The sequence below is a fragment of the Cygnus olor genome, chromosome 24 (genome assembly GCF_009769625.2).
Source record: "Cygnus olor isolate bCygOlo1 chromosome 24, bCygOlo1.pri.v2, whole genome shotgun sequence".
Classification (NCBI taxonomy): domain Eukaryota; kingdom Metazoa; phylum Chordata; class Aves; order Anseriformes; family Anatidae; genus Cygnus; species Cygnus olor.
Window position 1 is genome coordinate 5,344,758 of NC_049192.1, and position 21,282 is coordinate 5,366,039.

Here is a 21,282-nt window from a genome sequence, read left to right on the forward strand (position 1 = left end):
CCCCCCCCCCCCCCCGTGGGATTATCAGTATTTGAATAAGGCTGCTCGGGACGCAGGGGATGCTGCAGGCAGGTCAGCGCTGCCTCTCGGGAGACGCAGCGCCCACGCCGGGTCCCGTCCCGGGCACGGGCAGCACCGCGGCGTTTTGCTGCAGCTGTGACAAGGTGCGAGGTGAAGCCCCCGAGCGGCTCGGGGCTTGGGCAGGGCACGGAGCCCGAAGCTGTCCCCTCGCTCAGGGGGACGTCGGCGGAGGGCAGGGGGACTTCCCCGGCACAGCGCCGTGCGAGCATCCGCCCTCTCCCTCGCCTTTTATGAATACTTGGCATTTATACTGGGTGGTAGAGCTGCAAAGCTCTTTGCAACCGATGCACTTATTAATCCTCATATTCCCCCTCGGAGCGGAGGGCAGGTGACGGTGTGGCTCCCTTCCCCAGCAGGGGAAACTGAGGCACGGCCATTAGCAGAGGGGCCGAAGGCCACGCAGTTAGGCAGCAGCAACACCAGGCTGGGCTGCAGCCACCTCCTGCTCTCCCTAACGCTGCTGTTCCCCCCTTGAAGGGTCGCCCTGCTGGTCCCGCAGCCTGGAGAGAGCGGGATCATCAGATCCCAGCCCTTTGTGGCACCTCCCAGCCGGGGCTGCCCCGTGCTCCCTTCCCACGTCCCAGTAAATGTCCCCTCGCCGTGCCGGGCTCTGCGGGCTGGCCGTGACTTTCCCGGTGCTGGTGCTGCCGGGGGCTTTGCTCGCTCTGGCGCTCGCAGGGAGCCCAGCGCCACTGCCCCACCAGTTTGGGAAGGGAGCTGCAGGACAAGGCACGAGCCCTGCTGCCTCCTCCCAGCCTTGCAGAGCTCCAGACCTGGCCCTGGCCCCGTGCAGACATTTTTGGAACTGAGGTCTGCGCAGAACGGCCTGGGGAAGCAGAGAGACCTTGGCCTCTGCTCCAAAGGTGGATTTTTGTGGGTCAAACCCTTCCCTCCCTTCTCCACGTCCCTCCCTCTTCACGCGGAGGTGCCGAGGGGCAGGTTCCTCTGGAGCGGGGGCACTGGGGGCACAGTGAGGGCGCTGTGAGGACAGCTGTACCCGTCTTCAAATACTCTGGTTTTTCTTTGGGAAAAGAGAGAAGCTTCCTTTCGTGACACTGTCCTAGACGTCACTGCTCAGGACCACGTCTTCGGAGTGCAATACAAAAAAAGACAACCAAGACACGCTCTAAGTGCTGCTGCTGGCCCTGCTCGATGACCGCACCACGCTCGGGCCTCTGAACAACCAGAGCAACGCCGCTGTCCCCAAGCTGCCGCAGGAACCCTGCTGTCCACGCCGTGTGAACCGTCCGGCCGCGCCAGGGGCCCCGGGGAGCAGCTGAAGAGCAGGGCCGTAGTAACGGAAACGGTAGCTTAGGGTTTGCCTCTAAATTTGTTAGCGTGTGTTAACGGAAGCCCCGGCCTACCAGGTGGCGGCCGCAAAATCTTACGGCGTCCTGCCCTGTGTACCGTACGTTGGGGTCGTGTAGAAAAACAGTTTCCAGTAGAAGAAACGGAAGACATGGGGAAAGGTTTCCTTTGTTTTTGTACAAAGAGTCCTGCTGGGAATCCATGGCTTCATTCTCATAAATAACAGGTCCTTAGTACATGTCCTTGTAGATCTCCTGAAGAAGCGGGTGCAGAGAGGTCTCGGCCTCCGTCTTCTTGATCTTCTGCACCAGCTGGGCGTGCTCCGTCACCAGCTGCCGCAGGTCGGCCATCTTCTGCAGCAGCTTGGGGAAGAGGTACTGGGCGTCCGGGTGGTTGGACTGCAGGTGGAACTCCAGCGCCCGCAGGATGTTGTCCTGGATCTCCTCCACCTGCTTCACGTTCATCAGGCCAGGACGGTCTGCGGAGAAGAAGCACGGCAGCGGGGTGTTACGGGGTGGCCCTCCGAAGCACACGCTGCTCCTGGAGGTGCGGAGATGGGGACTGAAACCCACCCACAGGGACTCCAACCTGGTCAACCAGACAAGGGGAAAAACGCGTGCCCTCGGAGCACGTGTCCCACAGCAGCCTGTGAGAAAGGGATGACACCTGGTCCCAGCGTGCCAGGCATCGCCGCCGCGGAGAATCTTTGGTGTCAGAACTATTCAGGTCTTCTCCTGCTCCCCTAAGACACCCCTGGCTGATGTCAGCCAGCAAAACCCCTGCTGAAGCAGCAGCCCGGCCCTCCCCAGCCCCCTCGGTTCGGGAGGGCTCTTCCTGACTCCCGCAGGGCCGAGAGCACCCGCTCACCTCCACACAGGATAATGGCAGCCACAAACAGAGACAGGTCGCTGTCATCCAGCTCCAGCGCGTTGAACTTCACAGCAAACTCGAATTTGGGCTCCATGATCTCGCTGAAGGGCTTGCGCAGGCTACGCAGGAACTCGCGGGTCACAAAGCCGTTCCCGTTGGCCACCAGCAGCCCATCCTTGTTCATGATAGAGGCCAGCATGGCAAAGATGGCCTCGTGCACCCCGTACTTCAGCAAAGTCACTTGGTCGTTCAAGTAGAGGCCTACGAAGCTGGGGATGCTCTTGGCGAACTCGGTGAGCTCCCGCACGGTCTCTACCGTGGTGCACTGGCAGCGGTAGAAGACGTGCACCCCGATCTCCTTGTAGGGGGGAATCCCGTTCACCAGCTGCTTCCAGACCAGCCCCTTCTCTGCTTGCCACAAGGTGTCCATGTCATGGATCACAAAAGGCTGCTTGAAAGAGAGGCAAGCAGTCAGGAACCTGCCACGGGGACTCGAGCTACGAGCCCTACCCAGGACACCTGCATTTGCCTGTCCGTTTGCTGTTTTCTCCTGCTGGGGCTGAGGGGCCCAGGCAAACAGCACCCGCACACACCCACACAAGTGTGCAAAGCAGCGAGGGCAGGGCGTGTAGAGCCCACGGAGCTGCAGCTGGGAAGTGGTGCACGTGCAATAGCGACAGCAGGAGCGAGGCGCACGTCCTCGCCCAGAGAAGAGCCCCCCGCACCGGCTGCAGCCAGCCCCGTTTGCCCTGGGAGGGAACTTACTGGGGTGCTGCTGGCCTTCCCGGTCAAGATACCTCTCGCCTTCTTTTTGGTCATGTTGAAGTTTTTCAGGTAGGCGTTGTAGATGTGCTTGGAGAAAGCTTTCAGGTCGGCCACCTGTGGGTTCTGGCAGCTGATCTCGCTCGCCGTCAGCCCCGCCACCAGCTTCCTCTTCTCTGCCTCCGGCATGCGGCCGAAGCGGATCGCTGCGAGGAGCAAAACCAGTGAGCCCGCCAGCACCGCTACCCTCGCCAGCACAGCCCCACGCTGGGCTCCCGTCCCTGCTCATCTGGGTTCTCTCGCAAGCCCTGCTTCTTCCCACATAAACACTTGGGCTCGGCCAGGAACAGGATGGTTACGCCTCAGGTTTAAAGATCCCAGCACAGGAAAGCAATCTGTGTGCACAGTTCCTGCTGGGCCAACCTGGAGGGAAGAGCCCTGTGCCACCAGCCGGCCTGCGTGGCAGGAACAAAGAGCCCCTTCTTGTAAGGAAGGAATGGATGAAAGAGACAAAAGCCTGAAGCATTGGGCTTCAAAGAAGATGATTCCCTGGCAAAAAAAGAGCCACGGGATAAAGCGAGCTCCATCTGGCCTCCCCGTGTGAATCCCCGGGAGGAAGCTCCGCTCACCGGGCAGACGGCCCCACGGCACCCCGTGGGCAGGCCTGGGGACAAGGGTGCCACTCACCGTTATGTGACATGCCCAGCGAGAGGCATTTCTGGAAGCGGCAGTACTGGCACTTGTTCCTGTTCTTCTTCTGAATCTTGCAGCTCCGCTCACACTTCTCGTACTCCAGCTTCATGCGGATTGTCCGGCGGAAGAAGCCCTGCGAGCAGGCAGCGCACGGGGGGACGCGGAGCAGGGGGACAAGGGAACAGCAGCGTTAGCACCCGTATTTCGGGGCCGGGCTGATTTATTATCCCCAGCAGCCTCACAGAGGCTCAGCCCCCTCATCCTCCACCGGGTATTTTCAGCACAAGCAGAGCCTCGACCGCAAGGAGAGGTGGTGTGGTGGGAGAAGGGGGCTGCAGAGGAGGAAGCACGGGTCTGGCACCAGGAGCCGGGTGTGTGATACTGCGGGCAGCCAGCAGGGAGGGATGGAGGAGCGGGCTGCGGGCCTGCCGGAATGTCTGGCAGGGCCCGGGCGGCTAACGCAGCCCCGCTGGCATCTGCTGTGGGGGAAAGAATTTCAGAGGCACAGCCAAGCTGCGGCCAGCGGTCCCAGGGGATAAGCAGGCAGCTCTCTGCTGGTCTGCAGCACAGCCAGCATCTTGAAAAGCAAAGCCGGAGTCCCCACGCGGACAGGAGGATTTGCCTTACAAAGTAAAGCACGATGCAGTGAGATTTGGGTCGTACACGTCTCAGCTGCCTCCTTCAGGACAGCGTTTGTGTGCCCACCTGTCCGCTCTCTGGGCAGGTCGCGAGTGATTTTTTTAGTCATTTCATCCTGCATCCCTGCTTTGCTGAGGACCTGCTTGCCCGAAGAGCCACCGCTCTCCCCAGGCTCTCAGCTCTGCTTGCTGTTGCCGAACCCAGCCCCTGCAGGGCGGACGCACCTTGCAGCCCTCGCAGGCGTGCACGCCGTAGTGGAACCCCGAGGCTTTGTCCCCGCAGACCCTGCACTCCACGTTCAGCGCTCCCGAGGCCGCCTCCTCGCAGCCCATCTGCAGTTGGTCCGACAGGGAGGGAGAGGAGCTCTGTGAAAGGTCTGCAAACACACGAGGGGAGGCAGCCTGTTGTGCAGTAGCCACAAGCCCAGCAACACATCTAACCCCGTGGCTGGAGGGACTTCCAGCGCTTCCCAGCCTGTCACTCGGGCAGTTAACCTCCGATGCCCTGTACAGAGCCAAGTGTTCCCAGCAGTTAAGAGATTCCACATCAGCTCTGATTTCTTCCTCTGGCATTCATGTTTAGGCAGCGAAATCCCACCAGCGGACTTGCCAGGCAGCTGGCACAGGGCTGGCGCAGGCACAACAAAACTTCTCTCCCGGCTCCTACGATCGGTTTGCACCCAGGATTTCCAGGAGCAGCCAGAGAAGGGTTCTCAGGCACCCCGGGAGCCCTCCCCTCTCCCCCACGCACCCTCTGGGGCACAACCTTCCCCTCCTGGCCTTGTTGCCACCTCCCAGCCTGCTGCCAGCGGCTGTGCGGTGACCGCAGAGAAAGAAATACTTCTCCATAACTTGGCCCTCAATGAATTATTTCACAAACGGAGGAAATAAAACCGAGCCAAGCCCCGTTCACATGCAGACCCGGTGCCCTTTGCCTTGAGCACGCTGTCTGGAGGACGCGGCCGCAGCCTGCGTGCTCCCGGGGCTCCACTCACCTGTGTAGCTGCTCGAAGGCAGCGAGCTGTCTGGTCCTGCACTTGGGTCTGAGGCTCCGCTGGCCACCATCACTGCCTCTTCCTCTTCCTCCTCCTCTTCCCTGACCTCAGGTACTTCCTCCTGTAGTTGTTCCATAATCGATCACCCCTCAGTGCCAAGACTGCAATCCCTGTCATAGCTCTGGCATCATCCGCGTCTAGCCGAGATGGACCCTGCCAGGCTGGTGCGCTAGCCTGCGGACAGCGGGAGAGGCACGGCGTCAGGCGCAGGAGCTGCCACAGCAGCCCTGCTCCGCTTCATCTTATCTAGGGAGACAAGCAGCCCCCGGGGCTTTTCTCTGGTGCTCTGCAGGGCTCAGGGAAGCAAAACCTCGCTGGGATCGTGTTCAGAGCCCAGCAGACAGATCCTGGGACACAAACCAGGAACCTGGGGCCGGTGCTCCCTGCCCTGAAGGTCCCGCAGCGGAGACACTGCCCCGGGCAACATCCCCCAAAGCCACCAGTGCCCTGGGCTGTCCCGGTGGCAGCCAAGGCCGAGGTTTGGCAGAGCCAATGCTAGCATAAAGATTAGGATCCTTCATTTTTCGGCTTCAGACTCCATCCTCAGCCTGACAACGGGGCAAGGACAGCGGCTGATGGGGGCAGGAGCAGGGCTCAGCGCGGTGGCCAAAAAACCCCAGACCCACGCGAGCTGTCTGCGAGACGGATGGCTTCCTGCCGGCCCCTGCCCTCCCGCTCCTTCCCGTCACAGCGCTGGTGTTTGTCTTCACTCATCGTGTTGTAACCAGCCCCGGCTCCCCTGCCAAGAGCCGCCGGGCCGAGCTCAGCCACGGGGTCCGGCAGCACGATCGCGCCGGCTGCACGGCCCAGCCCTGTCCTAATCCGGGGCTTCCTGTGGGAGGACGGCCACGGGCCCCTTTCCCCCCACGCTTCCTCTCCTTGTTTGTGCTCGTCCATCGCAAGCGACGTGCCGCGGGTGCCGAGGCCGGGCCGTTCCCCACGCCCCGAGCCCAGCCGGCTCTCGCCCGGTGCCGCGGCGCGGCGCCTCTGCCTCCAGCCCTGCCTCTTGCTCCAGTACTTAGCACCTCCAGCACGGCTGGTGCAGAGCTGCAGCCATTTCCTTCGAGGAGCCATCATAAAGCGCAGGATCCGTTGCTCTATTTCCACAGAGCCTCGATTAACAGACGCGAGTTCAGCTTCTGGAGCATCCTCGCGCCCGCTCCCCGTGTAAGCCGCCTGCGGGGTTCTTGCACGAGGGCGCCCCACGACCACGCGTGGCCGTGACCCACGCCGAAACCCACCCCCCCCCGTGGCACAGGGCTCACTGCGGGAGGACGGCGGCGACCCACGGCTCCCTGGGCTCAGTTCCTCTCCCGCAGCAGCCCCTCGTGCCCAGAGCTCTGCGGCTGGGCTGCAGCCAGCCCCTCGGCCCGCCCGGGAAGCCGTCAGCGCCCGGCAAGGTCGGAGCTCCCCGGGCAAGCAGCTTGGTGCCAAGGGGAGGATGAACCCCCTGAAGGAGAGGCCGGACATCGACACGCCGCCGAGCCAGCAGCACGGGCACCCCCAGGAGCCGCCGCAGGACCGCAGCCCGGGGACACCTCGCCGCGAATTCGGAGCCACGGGGCCAGAGGTCGCACCCGGCTCCGTTTCGAGGAGCGGGGACAGGGGCAGGGGGCTCGGCTGAGCGCGGCGCTCCCTGCCCGCGCCTCCCGGGCAGCACTGAGGCACCACTCACGGGTTCTGTTACCCTTGGCCGCCGCTCACACGTGGGGCAGGGCATCCAGGCAGGAAAACCTATTCGTCAGAGGTGGAGGGTAACGAGCCGGACCTTTTTAAAGGCTATATATAAACGAACGCACAAACATCAGGAAAATGCTTTTGCCCGGCACGGCAGTCAGCGGGGGAAGGCTGTGGCAGGAGGAACTGGCCTCCAGTGGAAAACACAGCCAGCAGCACCTTACTGAGCTTGTCGTTAGATCTCCTTTGGCTCTGGCATCCATCAGGAGAGGCAAGCACTTAAACCCTTTGAGGACGTAGTCTCTGCTTCGCCTCCTCGGCCCCGCAGGGACTCAGTTCTCCAGCTGTGTCCCTGGCACGCCAGGTCCATGCAGGGCCTCGCACCCCGCGAGCCACCAAAGCAACCCCAAAGGACGGTGCCCCGTGCGGGCAAGGGTGCCAGGGGAAGGACAAGGACTCAGGTCCCAGCCTTCAAGAGCGGCTGGAGAGCCAGAGGGAGGAAAGCTCTCGCCAGAAAGCTCTCAATTTATTGTTTTAATATCTTCTTGCAGGCCAAGAGCAGAGGGGCCTGGGCAGAGGGGAGCTGCGGGAGCTGTTTGCACACCTGCCTTTCCCGGAGCCGTTCCCCTGTTTTCCAAACAGCGGCGATAGAGGCAGAGGAGGGGGGAGAGGGATTAATTCCACCCGGCCGGCTGCACCCCCTGCCTCCAGCAGATGAAAGGCCAGGCAGCCGCGGCCCGAGGAAAGGCAGGCAGGGGCCAGGCCTCTGCGTGGCTGCAGGGGACGTGCGGACCCCAGACCCCTGCGGGATGAGGCAGCGGCCAAACCTGGCTCCATGCGGAGACCCTGAGCCTTTAGTTTCTTTCAGCTGGATGTGTTGAGCTTGGTATAAAGAACAAACCAGTGCTGCCTTGACCAAAATCAGCGAAAAAGCTTGTTTGATTCCTTTTAGTGCTAGATTCTTGCGGCACGTGCAGAGAGCAAACGACCGTGCCAGCCTCCGGGATGCTTTATTCAGCCCCAGACACCGGGGAGATTCCCTCCCTTCCCTCCTGCCAGCCCGAACAAAGGCGAGCCCTTGAGGACTGGAATTGTTTGCGCAGGATTACAGCGGTGAGCACAAAAGAGCCGTGCCAGCTCCCCTGCGAGCCCCGTGGTTTGGCGTCGGAGCTCTGTCCCTCGGAGCACGGACAGAGGGGTGCGGACCCTGCCCAGCCCCACACCTTTGTGGGATGGCACCAGGGATGGAGGTGTGGAGGGCAGAGGGTGCCCCAAAGGGCCCTTCTCACCTCCAGGAGCTCCCTGCAGCTTGGTGCCTCCACGTCTCCAGGCAGGGCAAGGAACAAGGAGGTTTCCTTCCCTGGGCTAAACCTGCCCCCGGTCCATCACAGCGCACGAGCAGGAGCGGGGCAGAGATTCCTGCCCGGCGCAGCCACCCCCTTTTTCCATTTGGCAGCTGTGACGGGAGCAGCGATGGAAAGCGAGGATGGAAACGAGGACAGGCACTGCGAATTCCTTCCTAAGCTTCTCCGGAAAATCGGGCAAATCTGTTTCCCTTCCTCTTCCCACAGGATGGGAACGAGCAAGAGGGTGAGCATCTCATGACTTGCTCTGCCTTGGCCCAACCCCGTTCAAAGCTTTGGCAGCCGGGGGACATTGGGCTGGCTGCTGTGCACGAAGGCTCTGCACTCGGGCAGATGCTGCTGGGTGTCCCCCTCGCGGCTCCCACGCTGCAAACAGCGCCGGCACCAAGTTTTTCTTTGCCAGAAGCCGGAGCTGACCCCTCTGCCAGGCGGAATGACATGGCAGGAACGTGGGGAAGAAGCGTGGCACACAAGACGAGGGGGAAATAGCTTAAAAAAAATAAAAAAAGCTGGCACGCCAGGGCTTGCAAGGTTAAGAGGAGACAAATCTCCAGCCTCATGTGCAGCACGGACCCAGTGCCTGAAGGCAGCGCTTCTCCAGAGCTGGTCAGGACCCGCGTCTTCCTCGGCACTGGGTACTTGCATGCTTTTGGCCAGGCAGCTCCTGGCAGCAAATCGGCGTTTAAGGCTCAGAGCTACGTTCAGAGACGGCAGAAGCTGACACACGAGCCAAGAAGTGCCCAGTGCCCCGTGGCTGGTGCGTGGCAGGGCTGGCGGGGCGACGCAACCACTGTTACACGGCTGCCCGTGGAGCAAAGCATCAGCAAGGAGGGGACGTGCGTTGCGACACGGACACCAGGGTGCTGGCAGCCACCGAGGGAGTGAGGAAGTGCTCATAATTAGAAGGACGTCATCTTTAAAACAGGTGTAGTTTCAAAGAAGAAGTCATTTCGACACGGTCGCTGGGGTGGGGAGGACTCCCGCCCCGTTCCCCTCCAGGGGAGGCAACATTTGTTTCTAATATTTTTATACGGACGGGGTGGGAGGCAGCTCCCCGACAAGTCCCTGTTGTAGTGTCGCCAGACGAGGCTCCTCCCTGGAAGAGGGAAGTTTCCAGGCAAAGCAAAGCGCCAAAAAACATCCCAACCTCCCAAGGGACAGGTCACAAGGTTGATCCACTCGAAGTTGTTCGAGTTACCCTAAGGGAGGCGACCAGGAAGTGCGAAAGGAGACCGATTTACCACGGAAGCACTTCTGGCTTGTGTTTTTGTTCATCTGGATGAAAACATTCGACAAATTCACAGTCAACAGAAGTGAATCCCTTCGGAAGGATTCTGTTGGTTGTGAATTTGGCACCGGACAGCAGCATTTTCTGTGACATGGAGCACACATCAAATATACCAAAAAACGGAGCTGAATCCGTAAAAAAATGTGGTTGTTGTTCATTGGCCATTATTTGCAGACATCCCTTGGGTTGTGTCACCACTTCGGGTATCTGCTGATCGAGTACCAGTTTCTGTTCCTCCTCCTGCACGTCAGCTACTCCTAATAAAAGCCATATAAGAGCTCAGCAGACGCTGCAACACAGGAAAGGTAACTAAGTGCAAAAAGTCCGCAGAGACAAACAATGAAAACGTGTTTTGTTTTTGTTCCTGAAAGACCAACGCACCTATTCATTAGCTAACGAGATCTCGGCAGCGCTTACTATCCCAGCGTTTCCTCCCTTACTCAGAAGCCTTGGCCGCGAGGCAGCTCCGTGCAGAAGTGAACTACTGGAGCTGGCGAGGAAGAACGCTTCGCCCCGCACCGCGGCACCCGGCCAGCACTGATACTTGGGGCCTGAGAGAAATTAAAGCATCTGCTCCAGCGCTGCAGATGTCCAGCCCCTTGTCCTCACTGCAGGTTGCTTTTCACCAAGCGCCAGCCCAGCCGAGGCAGCAGCAGAGTGCTGCCCGAGCTGCTATTACCGCCGTGCTGCTAATTACTCAGGAGCACACGACGGAGGAGCGCAGGAGGTTCCCTCGCTTGCCTCGAGCGGCCAGGCTTGCCAATATGAATCACACGTCGCCTGCGTGTTTGAACTCATCCACTTCCTGGCCACTGAGAAAAAAAAAAAAAAGTCAAAGAGTTATGAAACTCGCTGGATCCTTCTCTTTTTGCGCCGCAATCGTCCCCAAAAAAACTAGATCACATTTTGATCTGAAAGGAGCTTCCCGCTTTCTCACCGGCGCTGGGTTTTCTTTGGAAGAGGGTTAATGCTCCTGCAGGGCTCAGCCCCACACGCCTGGTTCTCCTCAGCCTTGGACGAGCCAGGATCTGCAGCTCTCCTCCACACAAGGGGCGACAGTCTCAAGCTCTTCCCCGAAGTTCTGCTCCATGACCTTCAGCAGCTCCTGCCGCCCCCCGTACCTCTACTTCCTCCGTCATCCAAAATCATACTAACCGGGTTCTGCAGCGCTTCCTTCCTGGTCCTTTCCTCGCTGCATTAGCTCACAGAGACGGCATGTTTTGGACATCGGTGCCAAGCGTCATTGTTTATTCCCGTGGTACGGATTTGGACACCTGTTCCCAGTCACGCTCGCCAGGCTCGCCCGCCCGCCCCCGGCTCAGCACACCGCGCTGCTCGTGACCCTCTTCTCCCTCTGCACATTCCCATATGAAGCGTTTCCAGGAGGGCTTTCAGCAAACAAACTGGCAGGGCTCGGGCTGGCGACTGCCAACCGACGGTTGTGTTTTGCTGTCAGCTCAGGACAGCCCAGAGCAGGCAGGGGCAGGGGGGCGCGCGTGGCCGGCTGGGCCGGGACGAGGACGGCAGCCAGGAAACAAGCAGGTACCCGAAAGGTGACACCGCCGGGGGGCTGCTCAGCACTGGAAACTGCACGGACGCGGTGCCATTTGAGAAGATCGTTACGTCCAGTAATGAGAGAGCCCCGTCCCCACTCCCGGCAGGGCACAGCGGAGGCGGCCCGACCCTTCCTGCGATGCCGGGCGATGCGTTCCCCTCCCGCCTGGGGCTGTCCCCCCCGCGAGGACGGTGCTTTGGGGACAGCGCTTTGAGCTCGGCACGCGGCCTTCAGGCGCTGCTGGGGGAGACGCGAGGCAGCTCAGAGGGTCAGGTGCCAGCAAGAGACCCCGACCCCACGGCCCTGTCCCAACTCCATACGGAGCCAGTGCCCAGCACGACATCGCCCAGCGGGCAGGTGCTGCCTTCCACATCCCTGCTTCCTCCCTGGAAGTGCAGAGAAGCCGCCTGGGAAGCGTTCGCCTTCTCCATCCCAGAAGGAAAGAAGTTTGGCGGCTCGGAGCCCGTTGACCTGCTGGAAGCTGGGGCTCTCTGAGCCCCCGAGCCCCCCGCGCGTCGCTCCAGGGCGCTGGGTTTGCTTACAGAGCCCTCGTCCCCCCGAAGCGGAGCAGGCCATGTGGGAGGATCTGGTTTCAGGAACATCAGTAATTATAGAACAGGGCTGACAGGGAGGGAACAGCAACAAGGCTTCCCGAGGCAAACAGCGGGCACGGGCTCAGAGCAACGTTTAAAGGAAAAACCAGGAAAGCAGCAAGCGGAGCGCGGTGCCACTGCTAACCCTGGAGTCAGAGTGCCTGACTCGTGGGAACACCTCGCACCCGAGCCCGGCGTGGTTTTTCCCAGAGCCTCAATGTCACCGGGACACCAGCGAGCGTCACCCCTGGGGCAATCAGATCCCTGGAAAAGAGACGGGGGAACAGCAAAAACGCGGCAGCAGGCCAGGGCATCCACTGCTCTGAATCACAGGCACACGCAGGCAGCCCGTCGGCAGGAGCCAAATACCCAAGAGGCCAGTAAGCCCCAGTGCCAGGTGGCCAGAGCTCCCAAATCCAGGAATCACCCTCAAAAACGTTACCAAGCCTCGAAAACGTTACCAAACCCCCTCCTCTTTGCAGCGACTGAGATCCCCTGGGCTAAATCTACCAGGCTGTAAGTTTGTTACGCTTACACCTGGGCTCCCAGAAACGCGCTACGTGTTTTGTAGACCTTAGCAAAATATCCCGGGCACCAGGCATTCAGCTCTGATCCCAGGACGCAGCTGACAGTGAGCGATTATGCCCAGGCACGAGTTCAGATGATTCAGCAGGGTCTGGGAACGCACGCGCTGGAACAGAACAAACCTTCGCTTCACCTCTCCTTCGAACGCGGAGCAGGGAAAGAGGAGTAAATCTGAGCTTGCTTCTGTCTCCTCACGGACGACTCCAGAGAGCGTTAAAATAACTTTGTGTAACAAACTAGTTCAACACCCTCTCAGGAATTCGGAGGAGAACTGTGTTTCCTTACTATTTTTGGCCACGTTCACACAGCAAGAGCCGGCCGGAGGGACGGAGGTTTCCCTGCGTTTTCGACAGCGATGCGAGCAGCGACTAAACGCGGTCGTGGCAGGACAGCCCCGCCAGGGAGAGGACCTCGGCGTGCTCCTGTCCCTTTGGATTCCTGCCTCAGCCCCTAGAAAACAAAACACTGGAGCAAAGCATCAGCACCTCTCCTAACACCCTCACGTCCTGGGCACCATCAGAAGGAGAAGCAGAGATCTGAAGCGAGACCACTACCACCACTGCTTCCCGACAGCCAGCTCCAACCCCGAGCTCGTGCTCACCGACAGCTCTTTGCCAGAGCCCCCAGTGTCCCTAAGTCCCACAGCACAACGCCTACCCCACAGGCACGAGAACCCATGGCTTTATGGCCCGCGGGTCCCTGACCACCAGCGCCCACGGGGCGGCCAGTTTCCACGGTCCAACAGCTCTGGTAGCATCCATATAATTAACGTAGAGGTAGAAAGCAGATTTGGGGATTTCAGAAATATTTCAGATTTGCATTAAGACGATATTTGGACTTGCATTAAAAAAAAGTTCTAAAAATCAGACAGGAGAGAGTTAAGCCTAGGTTTCCGTCACTGAGGTGACCGCAGCAAACCTCGGTTATTTTGAAGCCATCTCACCCATCCCTTCTTCAGCACGACGAAACCTTTCCTAACGAGACTTTCATTAGCAGCTGTATGTTTCACAGCGAAGTTTGTCTTAACAGATTATCAAAATAATAAAAATAAAAATCCCTATCAGCTCAGGCAGGAGAGCTCACCTGCCCTTTAGCACCACCAGCACCATTCCCCGTCCCACGCCACATCTCTGCTCGGGGTTTGAACTTGCACGTTCTGCGTTTTGTGTGCACAGTTCCAGTTCCCAGACCGGGGCAAACCGAAAAACACTTCAGGAGGGCACAGCTTCTGGTTAGCACGAGCATTATCTGCCTGATGCTATCCGCAAGCCTCAAAGGCGTGCTCTGGCACGACCCAGCACCACGAGAAACATTAACATTTCTGGCTCGGGCTTTCACCCTGACACCTCTTCTCAGCCAGGATTTCCTAAAAACGCCGGCCTCAAAGCCCACGCTTCAGAGCAGGACCTGTGCCGGGGATCCGCAGCACCCCAACACACACCTGGCCCAAATGGCCTCACGTTCACAAGCTCTCAGCTAAGTCTTGGAGGACCCAGACATTTTTCAGACGCTGCGATTGCAGCACTGAACGTTAGAGCATTTCAAGAAGTCATCCCGAAACTAAGACCCGTCTTGAGTCAGTTCTGTTCTGAAGTCTTGCAGTCACGCAGGGCTCAGTGAACAGCATCCAAAAATCGTTCGTTTTGGGGAGGATGTGTTTCACAATCTCCTTGACCAAAAGGGTTCACACTGGCATCGATGGCTACACTCGAAACCCTGCTTTGAGAAAGTAATTTCCGAGGCACTCTGCCAACGCAAGTGTATTTCGGAGTGTAAGATCGAAAAAAAAGGAAAATAGCTCTTCTACAGAATAATCCCATTCATACTCACTACGGAAATCACTTCTGCTTGTCTAGACTTTCCCACAGTCTCAGAAATCATCGCACCACTGACACGTAGTACATCTCTGAGGAGTGACACCTCTAGAAAAGCAGAGACGGCTCCGCAACGCCCCGTGTGAAAGCAGCTCCACAGCCTGACAGACCGGGGCTATCAGCACGGGAGCCAGCACAAACCACACATAAACCAACGGCTCGAAAAGTGCACGGTCAGGGCGAGCCAGGCTGGGTTCTGGCAGCAAAGAACCCCTCAGCCATAAGCACCGGGACATCATCGTCCTCGACTGAAAACCGTTTGCGGGTCGGGTCCCGCTGCCCGGAGGGCTCCGCGAGCCTCCTGTCACGCCAGCCCCTCCATCTCCAAGAACATTTGCAGATTTCCAGTTGGTAAGTTCAAGAGCCACAGATAAACCATTCCCCAAAAGACACGACGTCCCAAAAGACACGACGTACTGTGCGGAAATACGGATTTGTCAACGGGCAAGACTCTAGAGAGAAAGAGCCCATTAACATCGGCAAGCAGTTCCGCACAACAATGCCTCCCCATCAGCTCAGCCTCGTGTGGCTCGTTACAAAACCCCCCCCACGCACCGCAGAGCTCCTCGGAAGTCCCGGTCCCGACCGCCAGAACAGGGGGAGCAGAACAGTTGCACGAGCTTGAGGAGACACTTATACAGAAGACCGCATCTCCGTCCAGCTAAATACCTTCGGCGTGTGCTGTGGCGGAAATAAATCCGCGCCGGCAGGGGTTTAGAAGCTAGGCACGGCGTTTGGGTGCGGGGCGACCACCCCGAGGAACGTCAGCATCCGCACGGGCAGGAGCTGAGCCCTCCGGGCCATGTCCTCCAAAACTATTTCAGCTCTGCAGTAAGCCGCGGAGTTTTGGCTGCTAGGGCAGTTACGCAGCAAGCGATGTTATCGGCGCCGGTGTCAGATCGCGTGTCCAGATAAGTAGGTGAACATTTACCTAAGCACAGCCTCTCATCTCACGTGACCTCCCCACTCTCGGAGCAGCAATTTCAGTTGTAAAACCAGCGAACTAATCAAATTTTAAGTTGTTATACTTTGAAGGCAACAGCTGGCTCAGAGGAACAGGATTAGACCACAATACTTACAGCAGACTCCTAAGCAAAATCCTTAAAGATTTTGTTCAGAAACCGAACGGGAATCAGTCTCAGAATTCAGATTTAAAAAGAAACTCACGGAAGTTTAAGCTCGTGGACAAAAGTGAAACTTGCTGAAAGCAAGTCACTCTCCGCGGGCTCTTCCCTACCCCGAATTTTTTAAAAGACAAACAGAGAAAGCATTTTGGAAGGGCAGGCACGCGAAAGGGAAGGGTTACCTCTCCGCAGCAGCTGTCCCCGTCTGCCCGCCGGTGCAAGCCCCTGTCCCGTTACCATGTCAGCACGGAGAGCCGAGCAGCGAAGCAATCTGCAGAGAGAACACAACACGAAGTTCCCCGGCTGCGCCGAAGGCCAGATATTTATGCCGCCGGGAGAACTGGGACAGATCCAGCGACGTCTCTGAAATTTAAACACACGCTCCCTCTACCGCACGCTGCAACCATCTGCTGGGGCGAGTCCCTGGCGCTGCAGGGAGGCAGCGGGAGCGGAGCCCCCGACGTCCCGGCAGGGACACCCGGGAGCCCTCCTCGGGCTTTAGGAGCCGGGAGACCCGCACGGGGACGCTGCCTTGGCCTCGTGGCTGCCACTTCGACGGGTCGACCTTCCCCACCGTGCGCGAGCGAAGTCGATGCTAACGCACGGACCCAGCTGGGAAAGGCTGGCGTGGCCACGAGGCGGTTTGTTTACTCGGCTCGCTTAATCCCTCTTTAGGAGGCTGCGTGCAAGTTCCTGCAATTTTAATGAACCTCTCTCTCCCTTTCTCGGGTTGTTGAAACTGAAGGATTTGACGGAGCTCACCCCTCCTGGTTTTGCTGATAAGGCAGCGAATAGCACTAATTTCGGACAGGAGAGCAGGAGGAGACCACCGCCGGAAAAAAACCCACGGCTTATGAGGCTGACCTGGAGGACTTACAGAAAATATGCTCTATTTTTAGACACAGTTATGCAGACTAACTGGACTAACGTATTAAACAAAGATGTTGTGAACATGATGCTACTTGAACCCACGTACCCTCCCTGCCGTGACACAGGCTCAGCTGCTCCTCCCACCCCCCTGGAAAAGCCCCGTTCCTATCGCTGCCTCTTTCAGGGCAACAAGACCCACGAGGCCGCCGAGCACCGGCCGGGGAGCCCACGGCACCAAAGCCCACCTCGTGCTGCACACCCCACGTGCAACGAGCACCCGGAGCTTCACCTGCCCAGCACGGCAGGAAGAAAGGAAGCAAATCCTCTGCCCTCCAAAGCCTTGTGCTCCTGGAGAGGCTTCTAGGGTGGGTATGAAGAGCGCTCCCTACGTGGCCGAGCAGCCCCAGGCACCTCCAGGGGACGGCACGAGTGTGAGGGCCAGTAAAACAACGCCTGTCCCGTGGAGCAAAGCATCAGTCACATCAGGATCTCTCTTCCTTACAGCAACAGAAATACAGAAAATATATATATAAAAAAAAAAAACAAACTTGAAGGAAGCAATTGTCCCCGTGCTGCAGGGAAGGGGCTGAGCCGCAGCATCACTGCGTGCCCACGTGAAGGGGCAGAGGTCCAGCACCCAGCCCTCTGCTGCGCGGGGCCATAAAACCGCACGCCCCGACTCCGATCCACGGCAGGACGTTACGGCTGCAGCGGGTCCCCCCCCCCGTCCCCCTCCCGAAACGGAAGGGGTTTTTCCCAAACACCCAAGACAAGGCTTTTTGTTCCCCTTCCTGATGCGGGGAGGTAATAAAGTCATTACAGCCCCGCTGGTGCATCAGGAGCAGGCTTTCTTCACCTCCACCGGCAATAAAACCCGTCCCTGACTCGGTAACAAAGTTGACGGTGTCAACGAGCGCATGAATCACGCACGGGGATCGCAGGAATCACACCCCGAGCTCGCTCCCAGCGCACGGCAGAGCTGAGAATTCAGAGCGAATTCCGGGCTCACCTTGCCCTGCTCGCAGGTAACTGCCAGGGCACGCCCGTGGGCACCGCTTGCACCAGCTCAGCAGGGAGCTGCCGGCGCCTCCCTCCCTGGGAGTCCCGGGGAGCTCACGCACCCGTGGTGGACTGGGAAAAGGATTCCCCGCCGAAGGCAGCGAGGGAAGTCGCAAAAAAAAGGGAGCGGGAGGAGGGAGGAGCGGATCACAAACCAGAAGTGGGATGTGGGGTGACTTACGGGGGTGACCGCAGCCGTGCCCTCGGTCCTGCTGCATCGGGCACGGCTGGTGCTGCCCTGACCCCGCGTGTCTGACGCCTGCAAAGCCCCCGGCCCGGCATGGGGGGCTCCAGAGAAGCCCCAAACCTTGCACGGGGGGCTCCCAGTGAAGCCCCTGTCCCTGCCCGGGGGGTTCCAAAGCCCCAATCCCTGCACGGGGGGCTCCAGAAAAGCCCCAAACCTTGCATGGGGGGCTCCAGCAAAGCCCCTGTCCCTGCATGGGGGGCTCCAGAAAAGCCCCAGCCCCTGCCCAGAGGGCTCCCCAGCACCCAGGGGGCTCCCCACACCGACTCCTTCCCCTCCAGGTGACACCCGCCAGCGAGCACAAGGCTTCCCGGCACAGATTTTGAAGGGAAGGCGGCCGAGGCCGGCCGGAGGAGGCGAGTTACCCGGGGAGGCTGCCCGAAGTCACTCGACACACCGCAGTCGACGGCCGCCGGATGCTCCGGGGACGCCGCGGAGGGCTGGTGTCCCCTCCTGTCCCCAGCCAAGCTGCGCCCTCAGCCACCTCCGCGCCTCGATTTCCCACCCAGGGACACTAAAACACACCTACCTCGTAAACACGGTCTGAACCTCAATTCACCGGCTTCCCTAAACGCGTTGGAGCCTCTCTGATCACAACCAACCAGGGCAGTTAAACCTCGGCTGGGCTGAGGTGGAGTCGGTGGGCGCAGAAGCTTTTGAAAGCGTAACAAGGCGAGAAGCCCTTCTGACCACACAACAAAGGGGAGGTAAAAGCAGTTCAAAGTAACCCCCGGATCCTTGTTTGCAGTAACAGGGCTCCGAGGGGGCCAACAAGGAAGGAAAAAATGCAGCAGGTTGGAAGAACAAAACAAAGGAGGGAAGCAGGAGGTAAAATTAAATCAGGGCTTGTTTAGAGGTCCTGCCACCTACTTCACCTTTCACCTAGGACTTTTTATTTTATTTTATTTTTTTTTTTTAAACGAGCGCTTTTTAGGCTAATTAAGAGCTGGAGTCAGCCCAGCCAGCACCACCCCGCCGCACTCGGCTGCGGTCGCAGACACGGCGCGGTGCTGAGACCCTCAGGACCCGCGTCCCCCTGGGGACGAGCTGCCCCTGCGCTTTCTCTGCCATTTTTTTTTTTTTTAATTTTTTTTTCCCGATAAAAATCCTTTATTTAGGATCTCAGCAGCGGGAAGGGGAGCAGAGCACGGGGTGGCATCGCTGGGTCCCCACCCGATGGCCAAGCCACGCTGCTGGCCCCGAGCTGGGCACCCCACAGCCCCCCCCACCCCCACCCCAAGCAGCCCCCCGGCTCTGTCCCCCCTCCGTGACCACCGAGGTGCTGCCCGCGAGCCCCCTGGGACCCCCGGGGGGGGTGGACCCCTGGCACAGAGCCACCCGGCCCCCAGCTTCTCCTCGCAGCCCAGCCCCAGAAAGCAGCGGGCGGCTCCTCCTCAACACCTGCCCCTGGGGACGGGCCCCCCCGGCCTCATCCTCGCCCCCCAACCCTGTCCTCACCACGTCCCCCCCCCCCGTCCCGACCGCGTCCCCCTCCTCGCTCTTCCCCGATTCCCCGAGGAGAAGCAGCGCCTGCACCCCGATGTCACCCAGCTGCCCCTGCACCCAATCCTTACCTGCCCCCCCCCCCCCCGGCACCCCCAGGGGCCCTGTCACCCTCAGAGAGCCCCCCCCGTCCCCCCCCACACCCCTACACCCCCCCCCGTCCCCACTGTCACCCCCCCACACCCCCGCCTTGTCCCCAATGTCACCCCACACACCCCCACGTCCCCCAAATCCCCCATGTCCCCCCCACACCCCCTGTGCCCCCCAAACCCCCCCCGCCCCCCATTTCCCCCCCATACCCTCACACCCCCCAAAACCCCCCTCATCCCCCAGGCCCCCCCCAAACCCTCACGCCCCCCCCAACGCCCCCCCTCACCCCCCCATTCTCCCCTCACCCCCAGGTCCCCCCCATATCCCCCCCACACCCTCACGTCCCCCAAACCCCCCTGTGCCCCCCACACCCCCCCTTGTCCCCTACATCCCCCCCCCCCCACACCCTCACCCCCCCCCCAAAACCCCCAGGTCCCCCCCGAGCCCTCACGTCTCCCCACATCCTCACGTCCCCCCCCGACACCCCCCCTTCACCCCCCCACTCCCCCGAGCCCCCCATGTCCCCCCCACACCCTCACGCCCCCCTCACACCCCCCGCGTCCCCCCAAACCACCGCGTCCCCCAAACGCCCCCTACGCCCCCCATTTCCCCCCCACATCCTCACGTCCCCCCACGCCCCCCCCCATTCCCCCTACGCCCCCCATTTCCCCCCACACTCCCGTGTCCCCCCCCCCCGTCCCCTCACGCCCCCCCCCACCCCCCGCTCACCTCCCGCCGCCGGCCCCAGCTCCGCCGCCGGCGCCCCCCCCGCCCCCGCACGTCACCGCCGCCCGCCCTGACGCCACCGCCCGGCCCAGCGCCCCGCAGCCAATCAACGCCGCCGGCAAGTCCCGGCCTCGTTGCCACGGCAACGGCCCAAGCCCGCCCCGCGCCCGCGTCGCTCGGCGCCCCCTGGCGGGCGCGGGCGCGGGTTCGGGCCGAGCGCGGGGCTTGATGGGAAATGTAGGCGCTGAGCGCGGGGCGCGCTGGGAAGGGAAGGCGGGGGGGAGGCGCAAAATGGCGGCGGGGGGGGTGGTGAGGGATGTGGGGTTCCTCCTGCCCTCCCCAGCACGCCCTGTGTGCCGCTTTCCGCCCCTCCTGGGGACACGTCGGCTGCCTGCTTTGTGCAGGGCGAGCTTTGTGCCCTCACACCATAGCTGAGGGCTTGGATGAGGCTTTACACCCTCACGCCCAAGGCAAACCGCAGCAGCGGCTGCCGGGATGAGCGGCGTGTTTGTAAAACACGGGCTCTGTGCCCGCTACGGGTGCTCAGGAAGCAGCACAGCACTCGCAGTGTCCCTCATTAATGCAGTAATTAAAGATTCCTGCAAATGTGCAACCCCTGGACAAGGGTGATGGGCAGGGGGGTGTCGGCGGAGCTGCTGACAGAATCATAAAATCCTAGAAACGTTAAGGTTGGAAAAGCCCTTCAACATCATCTGGTCCAAGCATCACCCTGCTGCCAACGTCACCCACTAAACCTTCATGTGGAGAGTGGCTGGGCCACTGCAAACACACCCCCATGGTGGTGTTACCCTGGGCAGCTGCGGGTTTCCCACAGGAGACCCCCCCACACCCCCACTGGTGCTGGGACGGTCTCAGGGACAGGCAGGGGGAAGAGCAGAGACCCACTGTGTCCCCAAAACCTCTGTGAGCTCTCCTTTTGACCCTTCTGCAGGGGATAATTCTTAGTCCGAGGCACCGGTGCACGCACCGACGACGTGTGCCTGCTGCTGACTTAGGCAAGCTCCAGGTCGGCCGCTCCGGGAGGGTGAGACAGACCCGGGCACATCCAGACCTGGCGGCCAACCCAAGGCAGGTGCTGACACTGCTCCCTCCACGCCTGTCCTTGCGGCAATTAACATATAACATTCTGCTGCATGGGAACGCAGCTGCTAAGAGCAAAAGCAATGTTCCGCTGAGTTGCTTTAAGGAGAGACGATGCAGCCCAAGAGGTGGGGAGAAGCAATGGCACTTTTCACCACCAGGGCACGACCCAGCGTCTCCTGGGGGCTGAGCACAGGGCACACAGCCCTGCGACAAGGCTGC

At 60.4% G+C, this 21,282-nt stretch overlaps 1 protein-coding gene across 4 annotated transcripts; it reads right to left on the reverse strand.

The window, feature by feature from the left end:
• Window positions 1–1,392: 1,392 nt before the first annotated feature.
• On the reverse strand, window positions 1,393–20,045 carry PPARD (peroxisome proliferator activated receptor delta). 4 transcript variants are annotated; one of them, XM_040535821.1, is made up of 8 exons: window positions 19,963–20,045; window positions 15,650–15,738; window positions 5,348–5,581; window positions 4,578–4,729; window positions 3,709–3,847; window positions 3,025–3,227; window positions 2,257–2,707; window positions 1,393–1,867 (listed from the first exon to the last, which is right to left on the reverse strand). In XM_040535821.1, exons 3-8 carry the CDS (start codon window positions 5,481–5,483, stop codon window positions 1,620–1,622), a joined length of 1,329 nt encoding a protein of 442 aa, XP_040391755.1. In that variant the 5' UTR covers window positions 5,484–5,581; window positions 15,650–15,738; window positions 19,963–20,045; the 3' UTR covers window positions 1,393–1,619. The 4 variants fall into 4 exon arrangements, with proteins under 4 accessions (XP_040391755.1, XP_040391754.1, XP_040391756.1 ...); XM_040535820.1 differs by having other exon boundaries at window positions 2,257–2,710; XM_040535822.1 differs by lacking the exon at window positions 19,963–20,045 and adding an exon at window positions 16,230–16,785.
• Window positions 20,046–21,282: the final 1,237 nt, after the last annotated feature.